At 42.8% G+C, this 24,346-nt stretch overlaps 1 protein-coding gene across 1 annotated transcript; it reads left to right on the forward strand.

Annotated features, from left to right (window-relative positions):
• The first annotated feature begins 177 nt into the window (after window positions 1-177).
• Window positions 178-24,060, forward strand: qars1 (glutaminyl-tRNA synthetase 1). The gene is made up of 24 exons (XM_007890405.2): window positions 178-330; window positions 2,122-2,269; window positions 2,501-2,610; window positions 3,579-3,654; window positions 3,798-3,862; window positions 4,388-4,441; window positions 6,505-6,565; window positions 11,100-11,171; window positions 11,989-12,074; window positions 12,826-12,912; window positions 13,249-13,348; window positions 14,057-14,135; window positions 14,467-14,575; window positions 15,274-15,404; window positions 15,995-16,087; window positions 17,218-17,355; window positions 18,132-18,219; window positions 18,826-18,969; window positions 19,945-20,049; window positions 20,602-20,694; window positions 21,031-21,158; window positions 21,949-22,015; window positions 22,552-22,677; window positions 23,552-24,060. The coding sequence occupies exons 1-24, from the start codon at window positions 205-207 to the stop codon at window positions 23,600-23,602; spliced, it is 2,337 nt and encodes a 778-aa protein (XP_007888596.2). The 5' UTR covers window positions 178-204; the 3' UTR covers window positions 23,603-24,060.
• Window positions 24,061-24,346: the final 286 nt, after the last annotated feature.

The raw sequence follows: 24,346 nt of genomic DNA on the forward strand, positions 1-24,346 counted from the left end.
AACGCCTTGGGATCTGATTGGTTGGACGGCTGGGCGTTCGGCTGTCTGATTGGCGCAGAAGCGGGAGGAGGCGGGGAGAGGAGGAGGAGGGGAGGGGGAAAACGCTATGAGAAGCGTTGCGAGTCCTGATTGGCTGCGGCCCTGAGTGGCGGCTGTAACGCGCCGTGGGATTGGCTGGCCGGGTGTGTGGCGGTGAGGGAAAACATGGCGGCGGCGGCGGCGGGGGGGACCCTGTCGCTGTTCTGCGGGATCGGCCTGAGCGACCAGAAGGCCAAGGAGACGCTGAAGAACGAGGCGCTGAGCGACCTTCTCAAACTGGCCATTGAGCAGGTACTGGCGCGGGGGCGGACCCGTGGGCCCTCGGCCCGGGCCTGGGCCTGGGCCTGACCTGCAGCCCCCGAGGGGGCCGAGGCCCTCCGGGTCTGGGCTGTGCAGCCTCAAGGTTCTGGGCCTTGTGAGAACCCGTCTTCAAACCCCACCACCACACCCGCTCACACGCACACACACACACACAGTCACTACACTTGGCCGCATATTTCCCGTGAAGCGCTTTGAGACGCCTCAACCACGTGACAAGGCGCTGTTTTCAAGCAAGCAGTCGTCGTCGTCGTCGTTGTTGTTGTTGTTGTTGTTGTTCCCCGGGTGTTGGGGTTCAGCGGTCGTCTCCCGCTGAACGTGGCCGGGGTGACCGTCGGGGCCGCGGGTGGCGACGCCGGCCCTGCTCCAGTCCGCGAAGCCGCCCGTGTTTCCCAGAGGTTGAATGGATGATGATAATAATAATAATAATAATAATGCTAATAATTGATAGTAATGATCCTTGCGTTTGACACAGCGCCTCATCGCGCCTTCGCGGACACGCTGCCAGGCGAGTGGCGTTGTGAAGGGAGGCAAACGTGTCATGACTGGGCGCCCGTCGCTGAGCTAAACCCGCAACTGATGCACTCGTCAGCGTCAGCTCAGGTCGGCCGGTCAGAAAGGTTGTGGGTTCAAGCCTCCTCCCCCCCACCCGGGTTCGGGGGCTTGGAGTCACACTCCCAACGCGGCGCCGGGGCTGCTGCGTGGTCGAGAGACGCCGTCCTTCGGGATGAGGTGTTAAGCCGAGGCTCTGTCGGCCCGTTCGGGTGGACGTTACAGCTCCCGCGGCGCTATTCGAAAAGAGAAGGGCCGTGTCTCTCGTCCGGTGTTCCGGCCAACAAATCCCCAAATAAAATTGGGTCACTCGCTGCAGGGCTATCACCCACAAAATACACAATCAAACCACTTTACAGTATATCCTGTGAAGCACTTTGAGATATCGCGACGAGGTAATAAGGTGCTATATCAAATGTAAGGATTATTATTAGTGCCAAGTTATACCTTCTAAGTTTTAACTTGTAGCCCAATACATTTTTATCTGTATAATTTTGAAACAGGTCACATCCATTTTTTTGTTATTTCTTCCTCTACCTTCAACTAAGGAATATAGGAGTAGGCCATTCCCCATCGAGCCCTATCCCACCAGTTTCCAAGATCGAAGCCAAACTGGAGGAAGGTCAAAACTTACAAAATATGAACCATAACCTATTTAGTAAGAGCTTATATCCATTAGAAAAAATTATACATTGGCAATGGAAGTTTTTGCTGTTGGATCAAAGGGTGAGCATACATATATGTGGAGTCCTGTAGCTCAGTGGTTAGAGCACTCGCCTCGCAAGCGAGAGGACCTGGGTTTGATTCCTTGTGAAACTTGCGAAATGCTGGACAAATTTCCTTGCTCCACACATCTCTGTTTACCATCAGTAAGTAGGAACCTGGTTGTTAGTCGATTGGTGGATTGCTTTTCCTTAAAAATAATCATAATAATTTGGTCACTCAATCCACGACTGTTAAGGGATACTACTATACACAATTGGCTGCCGCAGTTCGCCCACAAAATATACAGTCAATTCACTTTAAGGTATATTCTGTGATGTGCTTTGAGACATCTCGAAGACGTGATATATCAAATTGTTGTTATGTATGGGTGCATTGCTTCTATACCTGCATCTGTTTACCTGAACACAGCCAAAGTGGGAAGGATCTTGCATCTTGACTCTTCGCCCAGCTCATGGTCCTCTCTCTTTCTCTCCCCAAATGAAACAGGCACAAAGAATTTTAGGTCCGAACATTGACAAGGTGACGGGCACTCTCCTGTACAATGTGGCAACACGGCTCAAGGACCAGAGACGCCTGGGTTTCCTAGTTGGTTACGTTGCAAACAAGAAAATGATTACAGACCTGCAGCTAAGTGGTAAGGATGATCACTGGGTGTTAAAAAGTATTTTGTTGTTCAGCATCAGGATATTATATAAGTCAAATCATATGGCTGGATTTGCCTGTAGAGCCAACCCATATCATTAGGACAGTGTGATGGGTCTGGTAGCAGGAAATCATTTATTTATTAGTTAATAATCATCTCAATATAAAGCTAACTTTAAAACAAAATGAAGAAAAATAAAGTTTCAACTCTTCCTCCCGTCAGCTTCCCTGGACTACATTAAAAGCCATCCGGTGGATCCAATTGACGCTACCAATTTTGAGAAAGAATGTGGTATTGGAATTGTAGTGACGCCGGAACAGATTGAAGAGGCGGTAAGTGTATGTGCAAGAGGGGCATTCGACAGAAGAGGGTACTCAACAGAAGATAGATCAACTGTTACAAAACTTGGCTGCTTAACTCAGCTATACAGGATGGTGTGGCACAATGGTGTTACCCTTTGCTCTGAGCATATGTGAGGACAAAGGTTTGCGACTGAGCTTTTCCTACTTATTGAGTTTGTCAGTGGGAGGTGGAGGGTAGATTGACCAGGAGGTTTTACGAACTTCATCTTCAGACAGTTCAGAGCAGGTTCCCTCCACTGAGGAATAGTGGAGAATATCTGAAGCCACAAAAACAAATTTAAAATTTGGATTAATACCTTGGTACTTTTTGATAAACAAGGGAGATTCTTCGTAATTCAGAGCATGTGTGGAGGGAGCTCTGGGTTATCCTTAACATTCCATTCATGGTGGTTCTGGGCTGACACTGTCTGGTGGGCAAGCAGATTTATAGAATATATTGTACCTCACAGATGTGTCACTAATAACGTTTGCTTTTCTTTGTTAAAAAAAAATTATGCAATCTACCTAATTAAAACTATTACACGGTGCTTCTTAAAGCTTTTGCCTTCTCCCTTTTGTAACCTCCCAGTGCATCTTAGACTGTAACTCAGTTAATTGGGAAATTTCTACAATGTGTACAGAATCTGTTTTGATGCTGACGAAAGCCACGAGTACGGATATAAGATTCAAGGAGGAAGTGAGGGTCTGCAATGTAATATGATGTATGTCTTTTGTCTTAAAGGGTGGTGACAGCCTGGTTTTAAATAATCTTCAGACATGTGTTTGACGTTGGGTTTCCAGACTGTGTGGGTGGGAAGGAAGGTGCCCAAAAAATAGTCAAAGAGTTAGGTCTTCAGGTGGGATTTGAAAGCTGAAAAGGAAAGGGGGAAGGATTCCGAGAGGGAGTGGCCAAGGTTTCACAGAGTAAGACTTAAAGAAGGTCTTATTTATTTTTCCAGGTCGAAGCAACCATTAACAAACATAAGAACCAGATAGTTACGGAGCGATACCGATTTAACACGGGGCTGCTTATGGGTGAGTTTTTTTTAATAAAATGTAGCTTTGTACCACGGGCGAAGAGGAGACAACATGTTTGAGAGAAAAAATAAACCATTTGGGTATAAAATAGTGATTGTTGGTCAATTTTCTAATACGTAGCAAACTATTTTTGTTGCCAGGTGAAGTGAGGACTGCATTGAAATGGGCAGATGGTAAAATTATCAAGAATGAGATGGACCTGCAGGTAAGTGAAGTAAGAGTGTTGGTTCTGGTTCAGTAGAATATCATGCGATCTCCTCTGGTGGTATGCCCCTTAACAGATCCTACTGCAATCCTACTTTTAACAAATTTATGTGTTTGCACCCCAAGATCCCTCTGTTCCTCACTCCATTGAGAATCCTACATGTTACAGTGTATTCTGTGAAGCGCTTTGTGATGTCTCAAAGACGTGATAAGGCGTTACATCGAATGCAAGGATCATTTTTATTATATTTCCACATCCTGTTCTTTCTCCCGGAATTCACCACCACTTCAAATGCTTCTGTATTAGACTGCATCTTTCACAAATCTACCCACTTCTAACATCTGTTTATAGGTATCCTGCACTTTTTATCTGTAACTGACAATAACTCGGCAAATTACACCTTTGCTGTGAGATATTGCTTTGATACTAATGTGAAAAGAAATTTCTTGACCCACTACTGCTGTTCGGTAATGGTTTAAATGGCTTTGGATTCAATTTAATCATTTTTGAACCTTTATTTTGCAGGTTCTGAATTTACTGGGGCCCAAGACTGAAGCTGACCTAGAAAAGAAACCTAAGGTATCTTCATTTGCTCTATTACCTAGCTTCACACTCATAAAGTACCAGTTGTAAGTGCAAGTTTTGGCGCCTTATGTCAGGGCTGTTAAGTTGAGAACTTTATGGAGGAAAGTGTCGCTTCTTTCGAAGAGAAGGAAAACACTGATATTTGTTCTCTGAAGGTGACACTCCAATACTGGCTGGAATCACAGAGGGGTGATGGCAAGAACTTAACATAGATTGTTACTTATTAAAACAAATTGAGTCAATGAAACTAAATACTGTATCTGAAACAGGATACAAAAATCATTTATGCATCAAATATTAAAAAGTATTCAGCACTGTAGCGGTCAGACCAAACTCCTGATTAAATTAGAAGGAATTTATAAGACCTAATTTTGTGTGGGTGTAATATAATTTCCATAATTGATATCTGTTTGGCTATTAAACTTCCTTAATTCTGCTTCAGAATTGAAAAATGGTTTCCTTGTCAAACTCTGCATCGATCACTGTAGTTCCAGCTCCGTATTTTTTACTTGAGTGTAGACGATATGCGCAGATAACCGGAAGAAAGACAGTCCTGAGTTGAACTTGGCTCAGTTGCTGAGTTCTGATGTAATGCTTTGTAACCTATTTTGTGGCTAATCTGCTTCAGGATCTCAACAAGCAGACAGTTATGATTGTAAATGTACTGCACTGCAGTTATCCCTCTTCTCTAAATTCATAAGATGGTTTTGTCTCCAACTTTATGCTTGGTGGTGGGGGAGGGAGAGAAAAGAGGTGGGAAATTATTTAAAATTTTGCACGGAAGTATTCAGAAACTTCAGTAAGTATTCCAGAACTTGCTCTGAGAGGTGCAGACTCGGTTGGCCGAATGGCCTCTTACTGTGCTGTAAATTTCCAGCTGAAAAACTTGCCTCTGATGCCCTCCATAGTTGAGTGATCACTCGGGGAAACTCCCACTTGAGCACAGCCACTTGAGCAATATACTTGTGCTTTTGAGTAGCAGTGACCCAATGCAGATCACTGCCTTCCGAAGAGGTGAGAAAAACAATGGGAGTGGGAAAGGGAAGATGTTTAAGCTGCGGTGGAACATTGCATTACATCTGTTTTGTTACACTCCAAAGCCTATCCTGTGTAAGATATCATTATGCAATTTGCTAGAGTCTGTCACTAATCTTCTTTACTAATTTTATTAAGAAGTTAATGGCAATATGATTCACATATGATCCTCATTTTACAGTGTAACAGATGTTGCAGTTGCAATTTATCCTATTTCACACGCAATGTTTGTGCTGTTCTCAGTCTCCGAACTCAAAATGAGTGACAAATAGTTCTCACGCTCTGATGATTTCAATTTATATTGCACTAATTCAGTTTATACCCTCGGTCTCGACAGTGCAATCTTTTTTTAAAACTTGCTACTGATTAGAAATGCTGTGTTATGTAACTAAATCTGATGTGAAAAGTTGTTTGAGGAGAATACTTGATTTGAGAAGATCCTTATGTATGTTTAAAACTCTTCAGTGTTTTTCTCACTGGAACCAACAACAACAAATTACATTTGTATAGCACCGTTCGTGTCGGGAGCACGTCCCAAGGCGCTGGACAGTCGGGGATTTGGACCCGAGCTGGGGGTTGGGATAATAATAATATAATAATAGTAATCCTTGCATTTGATATTAGCACTTTTCACGTTAAGAGTGATGAGGAGTGAGAGCGGGTAGAGGTAGGAGGGTGGCAGAAGGTGTGGTCGAAGAGGAAGGTCTTGAGACATGTCTTGAAGGAGGCAGGGGAGGGAGCAAGGATTGGAGGCCCATCTGTTTGTCGGCTGCCCAATGCTAACGAGAGGCTGCTGCTAAAAGATGAAGGAGACCAGCATGGGTTTCATCATGCACCCACCTCCCCTAGCGGAGAAACACTTGTTTGTACTTTTTCACAATGAAATGGTTGACCCGGACACATCGCTGCAGCAGGGTTGCTATTTGGTGATGTGGTGCCCTGTATCAGCCGAGAACGATGTTTATTTTAGCTGAGATTCTGCATCTGTCGTGAACGTTTTGGGTTTGTGGTTCACTCCTCAGGCCGGGAAGCAAAAGGTACCAAAAGAGATGAATGAAGAAAAGAAAGGTTCTGCGGTGGATGGTGAGTGGCAAGTTGTTACAGAAATTCTCTATCTCGTGCTTGCAGAGCGCACATCCCATAGGTAGGTTTCTCCAGTGGTGAAAGTTGCCTGCTTATTTTGCCGGTAGGAGGGTGAACATTTACCAGCTAAAGACACCTCTGACACTTGTCAACCCAATGCTTTGCACATACATCCTTCACAAGGTTTCTGACCCCAATTTCCTTTGCCTTTATTGCACTTTAAAGATCATGGTGCATTTCCTCTCAGAATCAACTGTTTTGTCGTTCAGCATTTTTAACGCAGTTCCGGGAGTAGTTGTTGAAGGAATGCGCAATGGCTTACAGTGTTTTCCTTTTGTGTCAGTGATTCAAAATAGCCACCTGAGCTGTAGTTCTGTAGCTTAATTGAGATATTGAGATAATTGGCTGCTGCATTTCACCCACAAAATATACAGTATATTCTGTGAAGCGCTTTGAGGCATCTCGAATACGTGATAAGTCGCTACATCAGCTGCAAGGATTATTATATACATTGGAAAAGCAAAGTGTGCTTGTATGTTTCAAATGTTTTCTGTTTCTTTGAATAGAGAAATGCGTTTTATTTAGACAAAGACTTTGTATAACTACCGACTAGTTTGAGTAATATCCTGGTCTCACTCTAGGCTGGGAAGAGTTTAACACTTTCCACCCCAGCCCAGAAATTGGAATAAAAATCTGACTCAACTTAGAAAACCATGCTTGGATCTCTCTGCGGAGACCTGGTGTTAACACTCGACATCATACTGTGTAGAGGGCAAAATTATCCACACCCTGGAGAACTGCCTTGGTTTATTTTTTCAGTTCTTGAGGTTGTGTCTTAACAAGACTGCTCAGTGTTGCTGCGGCGGTTGAGGACTGGGAGATAGTGTGTTGCGGTTAGAGTGGTGACAGGAAGACGCTATCGAGTTCCAGCTGGCTGCCTACAGCTACTGTGTAAACTCAAGTACAAACAGTGGCTTTCCTTTTAGTATGTGTCTCATAAGCTCCCTTCTTGTGCTTTAATTTTAATCTGGTCCAGTATTGGGTGGTGTTGCATGATTACAAGACCAGTTGAAGTATTGAAAATCATTATGGCATATTAGCAAGGCTTTGTTGTTGGGGCAATGCTAAGCAAAAGCCACACTCCACTCCCGAGAAACATCCTTCCCTGTATGGAAACACTATATGTGCGCATCTCCTGGTGGGTTAACTAAGGTGCAGTATTAATTCTGAAGGCGTTGAGTTGTTGTGCTGGGGTATGGTTCCTTGGGCGACTGCAACTCATTTGGACCTTACCCAAGTGACTATTTCTCATGAGAGTATTGGTAAACTGTTTCACCGTGATATGGGAATGTGTGGGGGAGGAAGAGATAGTATTCAAACCTGGTTTCAAGTGCCCAATTGCCTTCAGCACAAGATTGCTATGCCCTACCACTAACCTGGCTATCTCAGGACCTACCAGGGATTCAATTTGGGATTTAGTTTTTGGCCTATGTTGTTCAATGCTACACCAGGCATTTATTTACTGAGCCATCAGGAGCATTCCAATATTTTCCCAGGGAATATGTGACGATGAACAGCTGTATTTAGAAATCAGATAAATAGATTGATATAAGTTAATAGGTTAAAAGCAAATCTGAAATGAGATGTCTCTGTGGCTAAGGATTGTTTTTCTGTCTAGTTACCTGCTCCACCTGTAGTTACTTTTCCCATAAAAGGTTAAAAATAAACAAAATCTTCAATTAGAAAGTGATTTATTAAATTGCAGTCGTTTCTAGAGACCTGCATATCTCTGTTCATTCAGTTCCCAGACATGCATCAAACTTCATGACTGCAGATTGTATTGAAAAGTATTATCAGTGGTATTATTGCATCTTATTGAATCTCTGCTCCATTGCCAACAGTAATTAGCTTTAGCCAGACGAAAGGTAAATTGATGTAATTGGAGGTTTGTTACAGCCGAGGTAAATGGGACTGAATGGATTGCTTTATCAAAGAGCCAGACAGACACGATGGCATGATCGCTCTTTCAAAGAGCCAGACAGCACAAATTCTTCTGTGCTGCAAATTTCTATGCTTTGCAAAACCTGAGCTTGGGTTTACGAAACAACCTCAACTGTCATATTTTCACATAAAAATATTCTCCCTGTCATCTAAAGATTAATTACTGCTCTTCTGGGTGGCCTGTTTGACCATCTGGTATGCCATTCCCATTTTGAGTCTCCTGAGGTGAGCTGTCTAGAGATGAAACAAGTGAGGTTTTTGTTTGCAAGTTGAACCTCAAGCGGTTTGAGCTGGGCCAGTTTCTATCAGAACTCTGTCAACGTAGGAGTGGCAGACACCTCGGTTTTCATCCACGTCTTGTTGACGTCTCTGTGGAATTCCTGACCCTAAAACATCAAATAATCTCCAATTTCTTACTTCTGAATTGCACAGTTAATGATGTCCAAAACATGTGGGTTCATTATATTGTGGGTTATTCCCAAATGGGATATTAGTAGAAGTACTGTTCATTTCTAGGAATGTACTGTTCGAATTAGTTAAAAGAGCTTTATTTCAACCCTTCACAGTTTTTTTTTATTCAGCGATTTTTTTTTTAATCTGCTTCCATTTGCAAACCTGAGCGACTGTGTGTCTACTGTAAAAAATGCTGCCATTTAAGAAATATGTTTATTCTTGGTCACTTTCATCAATATGGGTTATAATTGTGATAATAATAATCCTTGCATTTGATATACTGCCTTATCACGTCTTCCAGACAGCTCAAGGCACACGGAATATATTCATGGAATTGACTGTATATTTTGTGGGTGATAAGCAAAATAAATTTCAGACAAAACCTTACATAGCTTGTTTGAAACAGTCCATTTTATCAAAGCTTTAACTAAATTAAATTTCAGAAAAACTGCTTTAATCTCTTTAATCCCCTCTCAAGACCTTCCTCTTTAACTGCACCTTTGATCACATTCCTACCCCCACTCCCCCTACCTTCCAACCCTGTTGATTTCAACAGCCAGCTCAGGAGCAAACGCTTAGCTGTCCAGTTTCTTGGGATGTCCAGTGACGGAGACTTTTTCAAAGCTCTTCACTGGATTTATATTCTGTAGAAGAATGCTTTGGAGGAGATAAAATTGGAAATTCCCTTGACAGCTATTTGTAAGACACGACTGTGTTGGCTGTCCTATTGCCTACAAAAACAATCACTCGAAAGAAAGTCCTATGAAGCACTTTGAGGTGTCCTCCTGACGTGAAAAATATTACATCAAATGCAAAATTGTCATAGGATTATTATTAGTGATCTTTGGATGGTAGTCATGAGTTGGAACCTTGGTTGATTTTCAGCTTCTTAGTTCAGAGATATTGAGACCCCAAAGTGCCTCAATCATAGAGCCATGCTTCTGGTTTACTTCCAACAAAAGTGGGCCCCTCACAATGCTGAAATGTATGAATATGCACGATTAACAAAAAAACTTAGCTTGACTCAGAGTTGCTGTAAGGATTTAAATGCTGCGTGTGCTGGCTCACTGTACGGTCTGATGAATCACTCTGCTCTCAGGCGTACCATAAACCACTCACAACTGTCAGTGGTGAATCATCCGATCACTTGTGCTTCATAAGAGATGTTTATTAGATCAGACTGCCATTAGTTGGCATTCTTTTCCGTACACCGTGACAACGGTTGTTAAATGTCTAAAACTCTGTGGTTTGCAGCAAGGTGACCTATCATGGATCGTGCCTGGAATGCACATTTTTGGCTCGTGTTTAAGTGATGTGTGCCAGACACTGATGTTTTCCGACATTAAAAATACAGCTCTCAATAGTGAGATACAGATCCGATGTGCCCCCTAGTGACCACATTGACATACAAAAGCAATTCCTTGATTTTAAGAAACCTTAGCTGCTGAACTGGGCACATCTCAAAGAGAAATTAAAAAATAATCCTCACATTTGATATATCACCTTTCATGTCAGGAGGTCATCTCAAAGAGCTTCACAGGATTTCTTCTAAAGCGTAGTGACTGCGTACTTTGTAGACAAACATTTCTGCACAGAAGTATCCCAGAAATGTTGATTCATTGAACAACCAATTTTTATCTAGGGGATTGTTGGCCAGGACATCAGGAGAATTTTCCTTCTCTTTTTGAGTAATGCCATGGGATCTTTAACGTCCATATGAATAGGCAGACAGGACATCAGTTGAAGTCTCATCCGAAGCATGGCCCCTCTGGCAACGCAACACTCGCACAGCACTGCATTGCAGCGTCCGCCTAGACTATGTGAGCTTAAAGTTCCAACGTGTGACTTGAACCCACAAACTTCCGAGTGCGAGGCGAGGCTGCTCTCAACTGAGCCAGGCTGACATAAAGAACAAATCGTACAATAAACTGTACTAGCACTTGTGATTTAGAGAACTCTAAATCCAGGGCATTGGAGATTTACTATGATGACATTTGTTAGGTTACTTTGAATATAAAAGGGTTTCTTTTCTTCCTTCTCCCCCCACCCCCACCACTCCTTCACCCCTCCCAACCCGCAGGTGAGGTGAACCTGGAATCTGCCTCCCTGATGGAGCAGTTAAGAGGTGAAGCTTTGAAATTCCATAAACCTGGTAAGAATTACCTTCCACAGTCGGGCTAAGTTACAATGGAATTGTTAAATCCAACGGAATCACAGCGGTATATGCCTTTAGAACCTTGACAGGCTGCTATGTGTGTGCCTTCAGATAAGGTGACAGCTTCTTTTCTCTGTGGCAATATCAGAGATATTTCTGCAGTCACTGATGTGGAAAGACTCGTTATTAGGCTGGCACAAATCATGAGCGCCTGAATTTGAGAGAAATTAGACTTTTCGTTTCAATCCCCAAGAATTAGACATCAAGACGACCTTTTCAATACCTGACAGACTGGCAGCCCTTCTTGCCTTGTATTATTAGCTTACCAATTTTACGTTTGAAATGTTTGAGACGATCCGACAAAAGTGGTCTGCAGAGTACAAAGGTATGTCTGCACCATGGCCTGTTAAGCTGATGAAAGGCTTGGCTGGCTGGCTCTCTGCCCGAGAAAGAAAAGATGCTTCCAATTTCCTTATTTGCAGGTTTGCCCACAGAAAACAGTTTCAAAGGCCTGTGAACTCACTAACTGTCAATGACCCTTCACTTCGTACATATTCTGAGACAGTCAGTCTGGGTGGGATTTGAATCCGTAGGTGAAGTCCACTCACCTCTCTAGCCATTTATCATTTCTGACTCATCTAAATAAAAACAAGATAATTTCTGACTGACTTAACCTGTGTTCTTATAAAATAATGTAACAATGCTAGCCTATTCTGTGAGCTAAACCCACAACCTTCTGGCTTGGAGTGCTACCAACTGGGCCTATTACAGCAGAATGAGGTAAATTAATGTTGGGTGTATTTTTTTAAAAAAGGTGAAAATTTCAAGACGGAAGGTTATGTCGTCACTCAAAATACAATGAGCCTTCTAAAGATGCATCTGGAAATGACTGCAGGACAGGTGTGTTGGTTTCTCTATTTCGTCCCCGTCTTCTGTCCCTGTTTCTTATCCCCTCCCTCACATCACCACCTCTTATAGTTGGTGGTCTGCTCTTAACTACCCTCGGTGTCATACTTTGACAGCGGGATATTGTATAACTTGCACAATCTTCACCGATCAGGATCACACCAGCCGACACAGCTTTGCAGGGAAACAGTTTCTATGCGCACACACACCTAAAGGAAGACGTGACTACTCGGAGCACAGTTTGCGTAGAAACTCAGCCAGTGGATCTGTACCGTATTCATTCTGTGATGACTGTTTTATTACCAAGTCAGACTGTGTCCAGATCTCCTCAAGTGGGGACTTCACTTCAATTGGGGACTTAAGCTTCTGTTGGTCTTTGACCCACAAGATACTGCGGCTCAGGTTAATTGCAGCGACCAACTGCTGATCCTGTTGAAATTAGCCAATTTGGCACAGACCAGGATTAGATCCCACAGCCTTCTCATCTGTATGGCCCAGTTCAGTAACAGGCAGTGGCTTTACCCACTGGTTAAAAAGAATAAAAATCAATTGCGATTGACTTTTTGTAAGTGTTTCACTTCCTGTTGTTTTGCTTTTTTTGACAAGCTGCTAAAATATGTCTAGATTGAACTTACAGTTCTTTAATGGGTCGTTAAAGACATTTATTGCGCTTCATATAAACAAAGTGCTCTGTCGCAGTGCTTAATGGTGGCTTTCTGAAAGCTTTTTTTTCTCTCTTCCTCAGGTGCGATCTCGTTTTCCCCCAGAGCCCAATGGGATTCTCCACATCGGTCATGCAAAGGCCATCAATTTCAATTTTGGCTTTGCCAAGGTAATAAGAATAATCCTTGCACTTTATATAACTCTCCTTATCACGTCTTCAAGACATCTCAAAGCGCTTCACAGAATATACTGTAAAGTGAATTGACTATAATTTGTGGGCGAAACTTGAATGAAGTCAGGGGGAGAGTAAGATTTACTGGTCCTTGGGAGTAGGACTGAGCTCTTGGTCTGCATCTGACAAGTGTAGCAGACCAGAGCCTGCTGAGTGGAGGGAGCAGCAGTTGATATAGACTGCATTCAGCCCATCAAAGTTAACTGTCTGAAACAGTCAAAAAGCTGTGGACTACTGGACATATTTTTAAAAGCAAAACTCTTTTAATCTCAGGCAAACAATGGCATCTGCTTCCTTCGCTACGATGATACAAACCCAGAGAAAGAAGAAGAGAAGTACTTCCGAGGCATCAAGGAAATGGTCGAGTGGTTGGGTGAGTTTTGTGACGGACCTACAATATTTATAGGCCTGGTACATACGATAAAAAGACTTACAGGGAAGCTGTCCACTAAGTGCTTCATATTTTACAGTAATTCATTAATTTTATTGGGTGCGCAGATATTTTATTATTGTTTGGCACTGGTGAGATCTCCCTACCCCTTCCCTTGAAAGTCTGACTCTCTTCTTCTGGGGTGATTCTTCACATGATACATTATTCAAGAAGTAATACATTGTGCGTTAGACAGTGAATATCAGCAGGATATTCCAAGCACGAAGGATGGTATAGATGAGCATGATCCTGTGGTCACCTCCCATATCCACCCACCTCCAGTAGGGAAAGCTTGATGATCATCATGAGTAAAACCCCTGATTGATTGACTGAACCCCTGGCTCATCTAAGCGGACTGGTTCCCTTCAATGCTGTTGTAGCATTTTCTTCAAGCTAATCTGGGTCTGTTACAGTTGCTATAACCTGCTGTGCTCCAGGATAATACCACCCATATGATCTGATAAAGGGAAAGTGGAGTTAACTTTTTTTTGGAAGATAAGCTTTTCTGATTGGAAATATTAAAACTGTAGGGATTAACATGCAAAACAGTCAGCACTTTAGATCAAATGGACAGTGTTAGATTTGTCAACGTAGGTGTGAGGTGATGACCTCCATCCTCTCCGGTTAACCAAATCATTTTATTATTCAAAGGTTATTCACCGTATGCAGTGACCCATGCATCTGACAATTTTCAACAGCTGTACAAGTGGGCAATGGAACTGACCAGAAGGTGTGTGCAGTTAAAACTCCAGCCGCAGATTAATAAAACTGGGTGCTTTGGGGCTGTGAGTAGCAGGGCTGAATTAGCCATTGCGGTTTCTGTCATTTGAGTTTGATACCTGGGATTGACACTGCAGCAGTGACACTACATTATACTGCTTCACTGCTGCACCAGATATCAGAGGCAAACATTTATTGTTACTTTACTGTTGAAATGCTGTCTTGAAAATGGGTATTTTCACCACAGGTCTAATGTTGTGAGCGATTTGTTCTGTATAACTTTGTACTGCAGCATTTACAATATCCTCTCTGTTATGCAAACCTTTTTTTGACTCCCTCAGAGGTCACGCGTACGTGTGCCACCAAAAAGTAGATGAGATCAAAGGACACAACCCACCCCCGTCCCCATGGAGGAATCGACCGATCGAGGAATCTCTGCTTTTATTTGAGGTAACATTTGTGTGACGTGAGAAATGGCAGTCCTTTGAAGACCTCTGCTAGCTACTAAGTGCCAGTGTTCTGTTAGAAATGACCAAAGATGTTTGGAATGACATCAATGTGGAGTTCTGTAGTTTAGTGGTTAGAGCACTCGCCTCGCAAAGTGAGAGCACCTGGGTTTGATTCCCGGTCATGGCGAAACCTTGGGCAACTTTCCTTACTCTATACGCCCCTGTTTACCTAGCAGTAAGTAGGAACCCGGTTGTTAGTCGATTGGTGGATCGCTTTTCTGGGGGATCGCTTCTCTTCAGCCATGCCTTCAGCTCCCCTCTTGACTCTCTACCCCTTCCTCGCTCCCTCCCTTTCCTTCCCTCACCCTGACCATTTCCCCCATGCTCGGGTCCTGACCCAACTGTCCTCCCGAAAGGCGCTCTATAAATGCAATCTTGTTGTTGTAATAATCCCTCAAAAAAAATGTGGTCACTCGATCCACAGCTGTTTGTGGGACGCTGCTGTGCGCAGTTGGCTCTTGTGTTTCGCCCAGAAAATATACAGTCAATTCACTTTACAGTTTATTTTGCGCTTTGAGCCGTCTCGAAGACATGATATGGCGTTATTCCAAAAGCAAGGATTATTATTATTATTATTTTGTATTATTGCGGTTTGGCGAAACTGGCACAGGGCTGAGAGGAATTCTTTTTGTGTCTCAGGGAATGCGGAAAGGGAAGTTTGCCGAAGGAGAGATGACACTTCGTATGAAGTTAATTATGGAGGATGGGAAGATGGATCCAGTGGCGTACAGAATCAAATACACACCCCACCACAGGACTGGTGATAAATGGTTATTATTATTATTATAAATGGTAATTTACCAGAAAAAATTAAACTGTAAATGTCATCAGAAGTCATCTGAGGACAGTATTTTACTAATGTGGTTAGATTGAACTTTTAGTCGATCAATTCAAAAAGTCTGCGCATAGTAACAAACTTCACTTGTTTCTCCTGATATCCATGGAACACTTTCCCAGATAGCATTATTGCTTGGATTTCTGTGCCTAGTATAAAAGACGTTAAACACTGAATTCTGCATTCAATTGCCTGACCAAACAAACCTGTGCCTTTTAGATTGATTTGTTTCCCACTGGCACTCTAGATCTCGTTCTCTTAAACTACAAAAGGCTTATTCATTCAAAGAGGGTGCTTGATTATCTGTAGCTCACTCAGTTGTGTCTGCCTTGAGTGTTTGCAGTGAAAATTCGTACAGGTCGCCTTCAGTGGCAAAGCAGGGTTAGATAAATATTTATAACTTTTCTCCATCAAAGGAACCAATGCGTTATCATTTATTTCATATTCAAAACCGTAGACTGTTGTTCTTTCTCCGAAGTGTTACTTCTCTGAAGTTTGTCGTTATACCGGCTTGACATTTTTCAGGTGTATATACCCAACATATGACTACACCCATTGTTTATGTGACTCCATCGAAAACATCACACACTCCCTGTGCACCAAAGAATTCCAGGCGAGGTGAGCCATTGTTGTCCAAAGCTCTTGGGACGTTTCTTCCCAAATGACATTGAATTCTATCAGAAAGTGAATATTTAATTGCTATGTTGATGTCTCCCATTTCTCCTCGTAGGTTTCCAATAATAGTAGCAATAATCCTTGCATTTGATATAGCACCTTATCACGTCTTTGAGACATCTCAAAGCGCTTTATAGAATAAACTGTAAAGTTTATATGACTATATTTTATACCACTTTGCAAGTTGTAGCAGAACTGGTTAATCTCCTTTTTCAGAGTTCACACTCCCTACTGTGGTAGATTATGGTGACTATTGGCACAGGCTGTCCGTGGCTTCTCACTCACTTACCTGCTCTCTGGTGGAGGTAACTAACTGTCCACAAGGAATGATTTCAGACATAAGAAATCAAAAATCAAGTGGTCATTACTGCACTTAAGTAGTACACTTCCTTTGTGAAGGTATGGTCGTGGGTTTATAATAATAATAATAATCCTTGCATTTGATAGAGCGCTTTTCACGTCGGGAGGACGTCCCAAAGCTCTTCACAGAACACACTGTAAAGTGAATTGACTGTATATTTGTGGGTGAACGCGGCAGCCAATTGCGCACAGCAATGTCCCACAAACAGTCGTAGATTGAAAATGACCAATTTATTATTGTTTTTTGTTTTGAAGGGATTATTATCAGGCGTGTGGTGTAAGGAAACTTGCCCAAGGTTTCGCCCTCTGCCGGGAATTGAACTCAGGTCTCTCGCTTGCAAAGCGAGTGCTCTAACCACTGAGCTACAGGACTCCACGTTTGCATCTCAGCCTTGACCAAGTGCTTTTAGTTAATCAACCCATGATATTGCAGTATCTCGCTGATACTATTGCCAGTTTTCTCAGTGTGTTAAGACACTGAGCAGTGCCAGGGAACAGTTCCACAGCCGCCAATAACTCTTTGATATTTCCCCTGGCTGCCAAGTTTCATATCCAATTGTACTATCGCAGTATGAAGTGTGGGAGTAAAATAATTACTTCGTGTTTTTACACAGAAATTAAATTAATGCCAGGAAATGGTTCCTGGGAATTTAATCATCGGTGTGAACTTTTAACTGGTCTGATCCTTTAAACGGTAACTTTATTCTGTGCAGACGCTCCTCTTACTACTGGCTGTGTAATGCTCTGGACGTGTACTGCCCCGTGCAGTGGGAATATGGTCGCTTGAACCTCCATTACACTGTGGTATCGAAGAGGAAAATCATCAAACTGGTTGAGATGGGTGCCGTCAGGTAGGTGCCTTATGCATTTACCTCATTCTCTTTTCTGACAGGATTTAGACATTTTATGGAATCATTTGCTCACCATCTCCACTAGGATGTAATATGGCGTATAATGGGAGTGACCTAAAGTGAAATATAATCTTTAAAAAGTAACTTATATTCAATAATTTAAAAAAAAAGCAAAACACTTCCAGACGCTGGAAATCTGAAACAAAAACAGATCGCTGGGAACGCTCAGCAAGTCAGGCAGCATCTATGGAGAATGGAAAGTGGGTCAACATTTTGAGTCCATGAACCTTCATCAGAACTGGGGGATGTTGGGAGGGAGAGATTTTAAGGACTAACAGAGAGGGGAGGGCAGGGCAAGAAAGACAAAGGAGAAAATGGGGTGGAGGGCAGGGGATGATGGGTTAAAGAGCTGTTAATGATGCAAAACAAATAATGCAAATGCAAGGATTAATAATAATTTGATATTTATAGCGCATATTCAGGTCTTCGAGAAGTCCTGAAGCACTTCACAGAATATACTGTAAAGTGAATTGACTGTGTATTTTGTGGGCGAAACGCCAGTTATAAGCAAATGTATCCGTACATATAGACGATGGAACTGTTCTGCTTGACAGCAGCAGTCACTGAATCTTTTAATTGTCGATAATTCAGCTGTAGTCGAGATTTCCAATCGCAATTTTCTGGCATTTTCGGTTCTTTGTGCAGTCCTAAAATATTTTGTTTTGCTGGCCTCCAGAATCTTATTTTTTACTTTCCTCCTCCTCCTCACTCTCCAGGGATTGGGATGATCCACGCTTGTTTACATTGACTGCTCTCCGCAGAAGAGGCTTTCCTCCAGAGGCCATCAACAACTTCTGTGCAAAGGTGAAGGTTGTTTCTTGTTTGTTAAAATGTACCACAGGAAGCACCGGAGTGCAAACGATACCTGTGAAACGGTAACCAGGTACAAACCAAAACACTTTTAGGAGAAACTGAGACAAATTATTGGGGGGAGGGGGAGAGAGGTTTGGATATACTCTAAATTGCTGTAATTTACATATTTAGCACCAGCTATGGATGTGAAGATGGTATAATTTATACAAGGACCGTTGGTCAGTTATGTGACACTTCTTGGCCAATTTTCCAGGAAACCAAGCTGCACCATGGAACATGGGTCCCCCTCCTCGCCCATAAGTCAGTGAATACTGGCAGATGGGTCCAATATGGGCAGCAGGGTTTCATACATTAATTGACTTTGGGGGTTCAACTGAAAGATCAAAGTTAGATAAACAGTCGCTCTGCCTCATTTGTGTTCCAACACAACAGTTAGGACTTCACCAAACTCCCAGTCGTACGGTTCTTGTACTGAATGATGCAGCCGTGTACAATGAATGGTAATATTTCCAGCTCTGTTCAGCTCACTGTACTGATGAAATAAATTGTTACTCACTGATCTGTGGGCTGATTGTGGGTGTTTCTCAATGCTCACAGGTGGGCGTTACAGTGGCCCAGACCACAATGGAACCCCATTTGCTAGAGGCGTGCGTCCGGGATGTTCTGAATGACGTGGCACCCAGAATCATGGCTGTTACGGAGCCGTTGAAGGTTACAATTACAAACTTCCCGTTTGACGAGGTAATGTCGATGTTGCCTTATTGTGTGGCAGTGTCTAATCATTTCTATACAGTCAGCGCTCTCAGTGATGGCACTGGCATTGTTCATGTTCCGTTCCTGTTGATGTGAATCTCTCCGACGCTGACGTGAATAGTTTGTACAAATGTGAACCCCACATCTTGACGCATAACCATAGATTATAATCATGAAATATGCCCCTGAAGCATTCGCACTGTGTTAGTTTCACCCAGCCTGCAGCACTCAGATGATCAGTATGGATGTAGCCATGGAAACCATGTTCTAAGTAGGCTATCTGGTTTGATCAACCATGTAGTTCCAGTAAACCAGTGCCAGTGTTTTCACTGTATTGGAAATATATTCACTGCTCCCCAATATTGGTGTTTCACTGCTGTAAACAGCATCTTTCTCTTGCTAATTTGCTGCTGTACTTTTTTATACACTGGCTAGAATTCCCAGATTTCATCCTAGTATTAATGAGCAGTCAGTGCTACCATCAACAGTCCCTATCCAATGATTCCTGCTTGAAGTGCATGTGTGGGCCTGATTAGGTTCATCAATGAAACTCTCCGTAGGTACATAGTTGATAATACTGTCCAGGCTCTCGTATGAAAAATGGCTGATACGATATTTGAGTCCAGAACCTGCACGAGTCGATACTTTTTAGGAGAAGAAAGGTACGGAGACAAAATCGACACGTTGCCCAAGAAATTCTCCTTCCAACTCTTCCCATGAGGTAGTTTTCACTTGCAAGTTCTGACAGTGCCAGAGCTCTTCACACCTTTCACCAGTCCTTATTCTTTTCCCCTCTTCTCTGAAATTAGACACTCTGCTTCTGCGAGGTTGCCCACTTATTACTGCAGCTCATTTTGTGTGTGTGTGTGTGTGTTGTACTTGCTGAAGTTGAGTGGTGCATACCAAATATGTAGGGTGTGTCCTCATTCTATCTCTCCAGTAATGGGGCTATATTTTTTGCAGCCTGTAGAGGTAACCGTTCCAAACTTCCCAGCAGATGAAAGTAAAGGATCTCACAAAGTGCTGATGTCCACCACGATCTACATCGAGCAGTCTGATTTCCGAGAGGTATGATCCCACTCCATTATTATTAACATGGTTAGCTTTAGACTTTGTTTTCTTGTAGGTTTAAGGAATGTGGCGTGACGGGGTAGAGAAGGGAGAAATAAATACTTCGAACAGGGCGTTTCTTCGAAAGGGTTATTGTGAGGAAGCGAAGACAATTTGAAGAGCGTGGATTCCTCTCAGTGTTTCTGTATGTTACCCGGTTGGAGGGTAAAGCCCACAGGCAACAACAGCAACTTGTATTTATACAGCAGCCCTCCCACAGGATAGCGTCCCAGAGTAGTTGGCAGTGGTGGAGCACAACGCCAAGCCGAGGGCAAGGGAGAGGTGACTGTAGGCATGGGTGAAGAGGAAGATCTTCAGGTGCAAACTGAAGATGGGGAAGGAAGGGGCAAGCAGAGGGTTAGAGGAAGAGTGTTCCAGAGTTTTGGGGTGTAGTGGTTGAAAGTGCGGCCACCAATGGCAGTGGCGATGGGGCCCCGGATGCACATTCCGCACTGTGCCATCCATTCCCAGTGACGTGAACACTATTCATCTCCCAGTGTTTGTGTGCAGGTGATGGAGAAGGGCTACAAGAGGCTCACTCCCGAGCAGCCGGTGGGACTGAGGCACGCTGGCTACGTCATCTCTGTCCACAACCTCATTCGGGTAAGTGTCGGTCTTCATCAGATTGGTTTGAGTGAACGATTGTCAACCGAATGTGTTTTCTTGAGTAGGCGTTAAGTTGGAAGCTTCTGGAGAAGAGAGAGAGAGTGTTGACAGACTGACGCAAGTATTTCATCACGGTTGTGATTGGCTGGCCACGGTGCGGCAGGTCCTGACTGCTTTTCGGTCAATCCCACGGGAATCTCTCGAAGCTCACAGTTTGAGGGTTGCCGCACTTGGATAACATCTTGGGTTTCCTGGCTACCCTGATTATATTGAAAGAAAATGTTTTTTTCTGCCTCTCCCTTTGAATGCGCTGATATTACTTTACATCCACAGAACAAGAATGGCAAGCTGGTGGAGCTGGAGGTCACGTGTCAAAAATCAGAAGCAGGAGAAAAACCGAAGGCCTTTATCCACTGGGTGTCCAATCCCGCGTCCTGTGAGCTAAGGCTCTATGAGCGACTGTGAGTTGTTTGCAAAGTTAATATGGGCACTTGGGAGAGGTGAGGGGTCATAATGTTAAGAGGGTAACCTGGTTCTAGTCTGATTACTGGGACTAAAGGCAGTTACGAAGCCAGCACTGGTTTTCCTCGCACTGTAACTTTCAAACGTCAACTCACAAAATGTAAATTGTTTTGGAGGAGGATTCCAGACAATGTTATCACATTTGCATTTCCTCAGTGACAATTTGATTTCACACTTACCTTACACCAATTAATTTATAAATAGTTCAGTTAAAGCCATCAGCTTGCTTCCAATACTCTCTTTTTTTGGTTGCAGTTGCTAAATCCTGGATGTTGAGTACAGCTTTCCTGCTTTTTCTCTCTCCCTTTTATTCTTTTTCTCCCCCACACCCGCCCCAATTCCTGCAATCTCAGCTTTTAGGTGAGAGCAGATAAAATGTTCTACCTCGCAAGAACAGCCCATTTATGGTGCATGTTTAAATACTTTCGGAATATAACTCCAGCTTTGGAGAAGATTTGGTGACTAAGCGAAAAGCTGAGAGTGAAATAAAAGCAAATGTTCCATGCTTTGTATCACTTTGTACTTCGCAGAATATATAGTCAATTCACTTTACAGTATATTCTGTGAAGCGCTTTGAGATGTCTCGATAAGGTGATAAGGTGCTATATCAAGTGCAAGGATTATTATTATTTGTACTTTTTTAATAGTTGAGTACTACTTTTTTTCTGTTCATGTTTTGATATTGCCCAAATTAAGATGCTGACTTTTAACATGTTTATATTTGTACAGCTTCCTGCACAAAACTCCCGAGGACCCCAGTGAGGTGCCAGGTGGCTTCTTGACAGACATTAACCCTGTGAGTACATTTAACTTCAGGGTAAAAGCTGGATTTCCACTTGTATTCCCTCCTCTTGCCTTGGATTCCACTCTTCAGCTCAAACAATGGCTGAATGGGCCAAGGAGATGACTGGATCAGGGTCAGTCTTAACTCTTGAAATAAAACCAGAAGTCACTGGGAACACTCAGCAGTCAGGAGTTATCTATAGAGAGAGGAAAGTTTTGTCCTTTGTTCCCAGGCTTAAGTCTTACTTGATTTAAAATGTAATTTTATGACCAGTTACAGTTATAAGTGCATTTTGAGAGAGCGTTCTTAAAATTCGCTTTTTAAAAAAAGTTGATGCGTTGGTCTTCAATGGAATTCTGCGACTTATAGACATAAATCTTTATAATACATTGCATTGAAAGAGTGCCTCAAATGGAAGGTGTAAGTCTGTTGGCAGTGAGGGTCCTGTGCAAAATGAGTTCTGACAGTCTTAACCCAGTTGGTGAGCATTCTGAAAGAGGCACGTCTGTCTCTCTGACAAATAATTTACTGTTATTGTCTCAACTTAGAATTCCATGAAAATAATTGAGGATGCTCTGGTGGATGTATCTATCAAAGATGCTAAGCCATTTGATAAGTTCCAGTTTGAGAGGATTGGGTACTTCTCTGTGGATCCAGACAGCACAGGCGCAAAGGTGGGTGTGATTTTTATCTCGAACAATGATTCGAATACCTACTGGCTTGATGTCCGTGATATTAATTTCTCTTCCAGTAAACACTGCGATGGAAAGTTACAATTGGAGCCTTAAGATTCCAATTGGCCTTTTTTTTTTTTGCGGGGTGGGGGGAAAAGAGACCCCAACTTCAGGTATATATGTAATCCAACTCCCACATAGTAAGTCAGATAATGCATGTTACTGATGGCAACAAACTGATCAGAATCACTTTCCATTTAATGTGATTTTAATGCAGGGCTTGTTAATAAATCTGTTCATTCATGCTTGTTGCTGATCTAGTTGGGAAGTGGATAGATTTTTGATAGGTTAAGGTATCAAGGGCTATCGGGCAAAAGGCGGGTAATTGGAGATACGGATCAGCCATGATCTTGTAGAATAGCGGAACAGGCTCAAGGGGCTGAATGGAGTACTCCTGTTCCTATTAGGATCTGTTCAATTTTCTGAATGCCCCTGTCAGATGTGAAAATGGAGAGGGGAGTGGGGAGGAACAAACTGGATCCTGCACTTCAGTTGGAATGAGTGACCCTACCCTCACCCTACCTCTGACTTCAAGGAAATTCTGTACAAGTTTGAATTAGTTCTCTGCAACATAGTGAAATCTTGCAATAATTCCCATGTAAATGCACCTTCTAGTGTCACTACTCCAAAGTGCCAGTCTTCTGCCTCTACACTGTATCCCAGTGTGATAGTACCTGCTGTGACTGTGGCGTTAACTTCGGCTTGTAGATGTGATTCAGAGTCCATGTCCCTGTAACTTGCTTAAATTGCAGTTGTGTATGTGTGAGAAATTCAACCTTGTCTGCTATTTAACTTTTGTTTCTTCTCTATTTAGTTGGTGTTTAACAGGACAGTGACGCTGAAAGAGGATCCGGGCAAGATCTGAGCTTTGATCGTGAGATCTGGCGCTGTGAGACAACTGCAAATATTTGGGATTTATTTTGTTTTTAATCGAGATACCTTTATTCTTTCGCGTTCCATCAAACTACAAAAGAACCATTATAAGGTGGTAGTAGTGCACCTGGTCAGGTCAGCACACTGCATTTGTGCAGAAAAGGATATTGAGGGATATGGGCCATGGAAATAGAAATACAGCTTTCTCCGCTAAAAAAGAACCCCCAACTTTTGGGGGTCATTAGGCTGCCACTGACATCGCTTCCTGCACATAGAGCATCGTGGAGGAAGTGATGGTAATGACCCAGAAGTTGGCCATTTTTTAGCGGGTGGGAAATCAGCATCCACCTTACAAGTGATCTAACGATGGTGGGTGGGTTCTGTGGGCGGGTGTCTTGTAACAGGATACTACTGTAGGCATGTGAAATAAATGAGACCACAGCAAACACATTTAAAGTATCAAAAACGTTCTTCATCTGTTCACAAATGCCTTTGTAAATTCAGCTCGTTTCCAAGAGGCAAGGTAGAATTTTGAGGAAATGCCTAAACACATATAAACTGAAATCTACAGTAATCCTTTATTTCTCTATCGACATAATCTTAAAACAATAGCTTAATTATTGGAAGTCTTAAGTATATCCCAAGCAATTCTGCACAAAGATAGCTAAAAGTGGAAAAATTAATGGACTCAGATACTGATAATATTGTGATCCTGTTTTGAATGTGTGAAACAATC

This window comes from Callorhinchus milii, unplaced genomic scaffold (genome assembly GCF_018977255.1).
Source record: "Callorhinchus milii isolate IMCB2004 unplaced genomic scaffold, IMCB_Cmil_1.0 Scaffold12, whole genome shotgun sequence".
NCBI classification, from domain to species: domain Eukaryota; kingdom Metazoa; phylum Chordata; class Chondrichthyes; order Chimaeriformes; family Callorhinchidae; genus Callorhinchus; species Callorhinchus milii.

Bases quoted from the DNA above. Each gene is read 5' to 3' on its own strand.
- qars1 (XM_007890405.2), top strand. From the start codon at position 205: ATGGCGGCGGCGGCGGCGGGGGGGACCCTGTCGCTGTTCTGCGGGATC. The intron at 16,088-17,217 runs GTGAGCCATTGT...TATTCTGTGCAG, and splicing joins ACCAAAGAATTCCAGGCGAG to ACGCTCCTCTTACTACTGGC. The intron at 22,016-22,551 runs GTGAGTACATTT...GTCTCAACTTAG, and splicing joins TCTTGACAGACATTAACCCT to AATTCCATGAAAATAATTGA.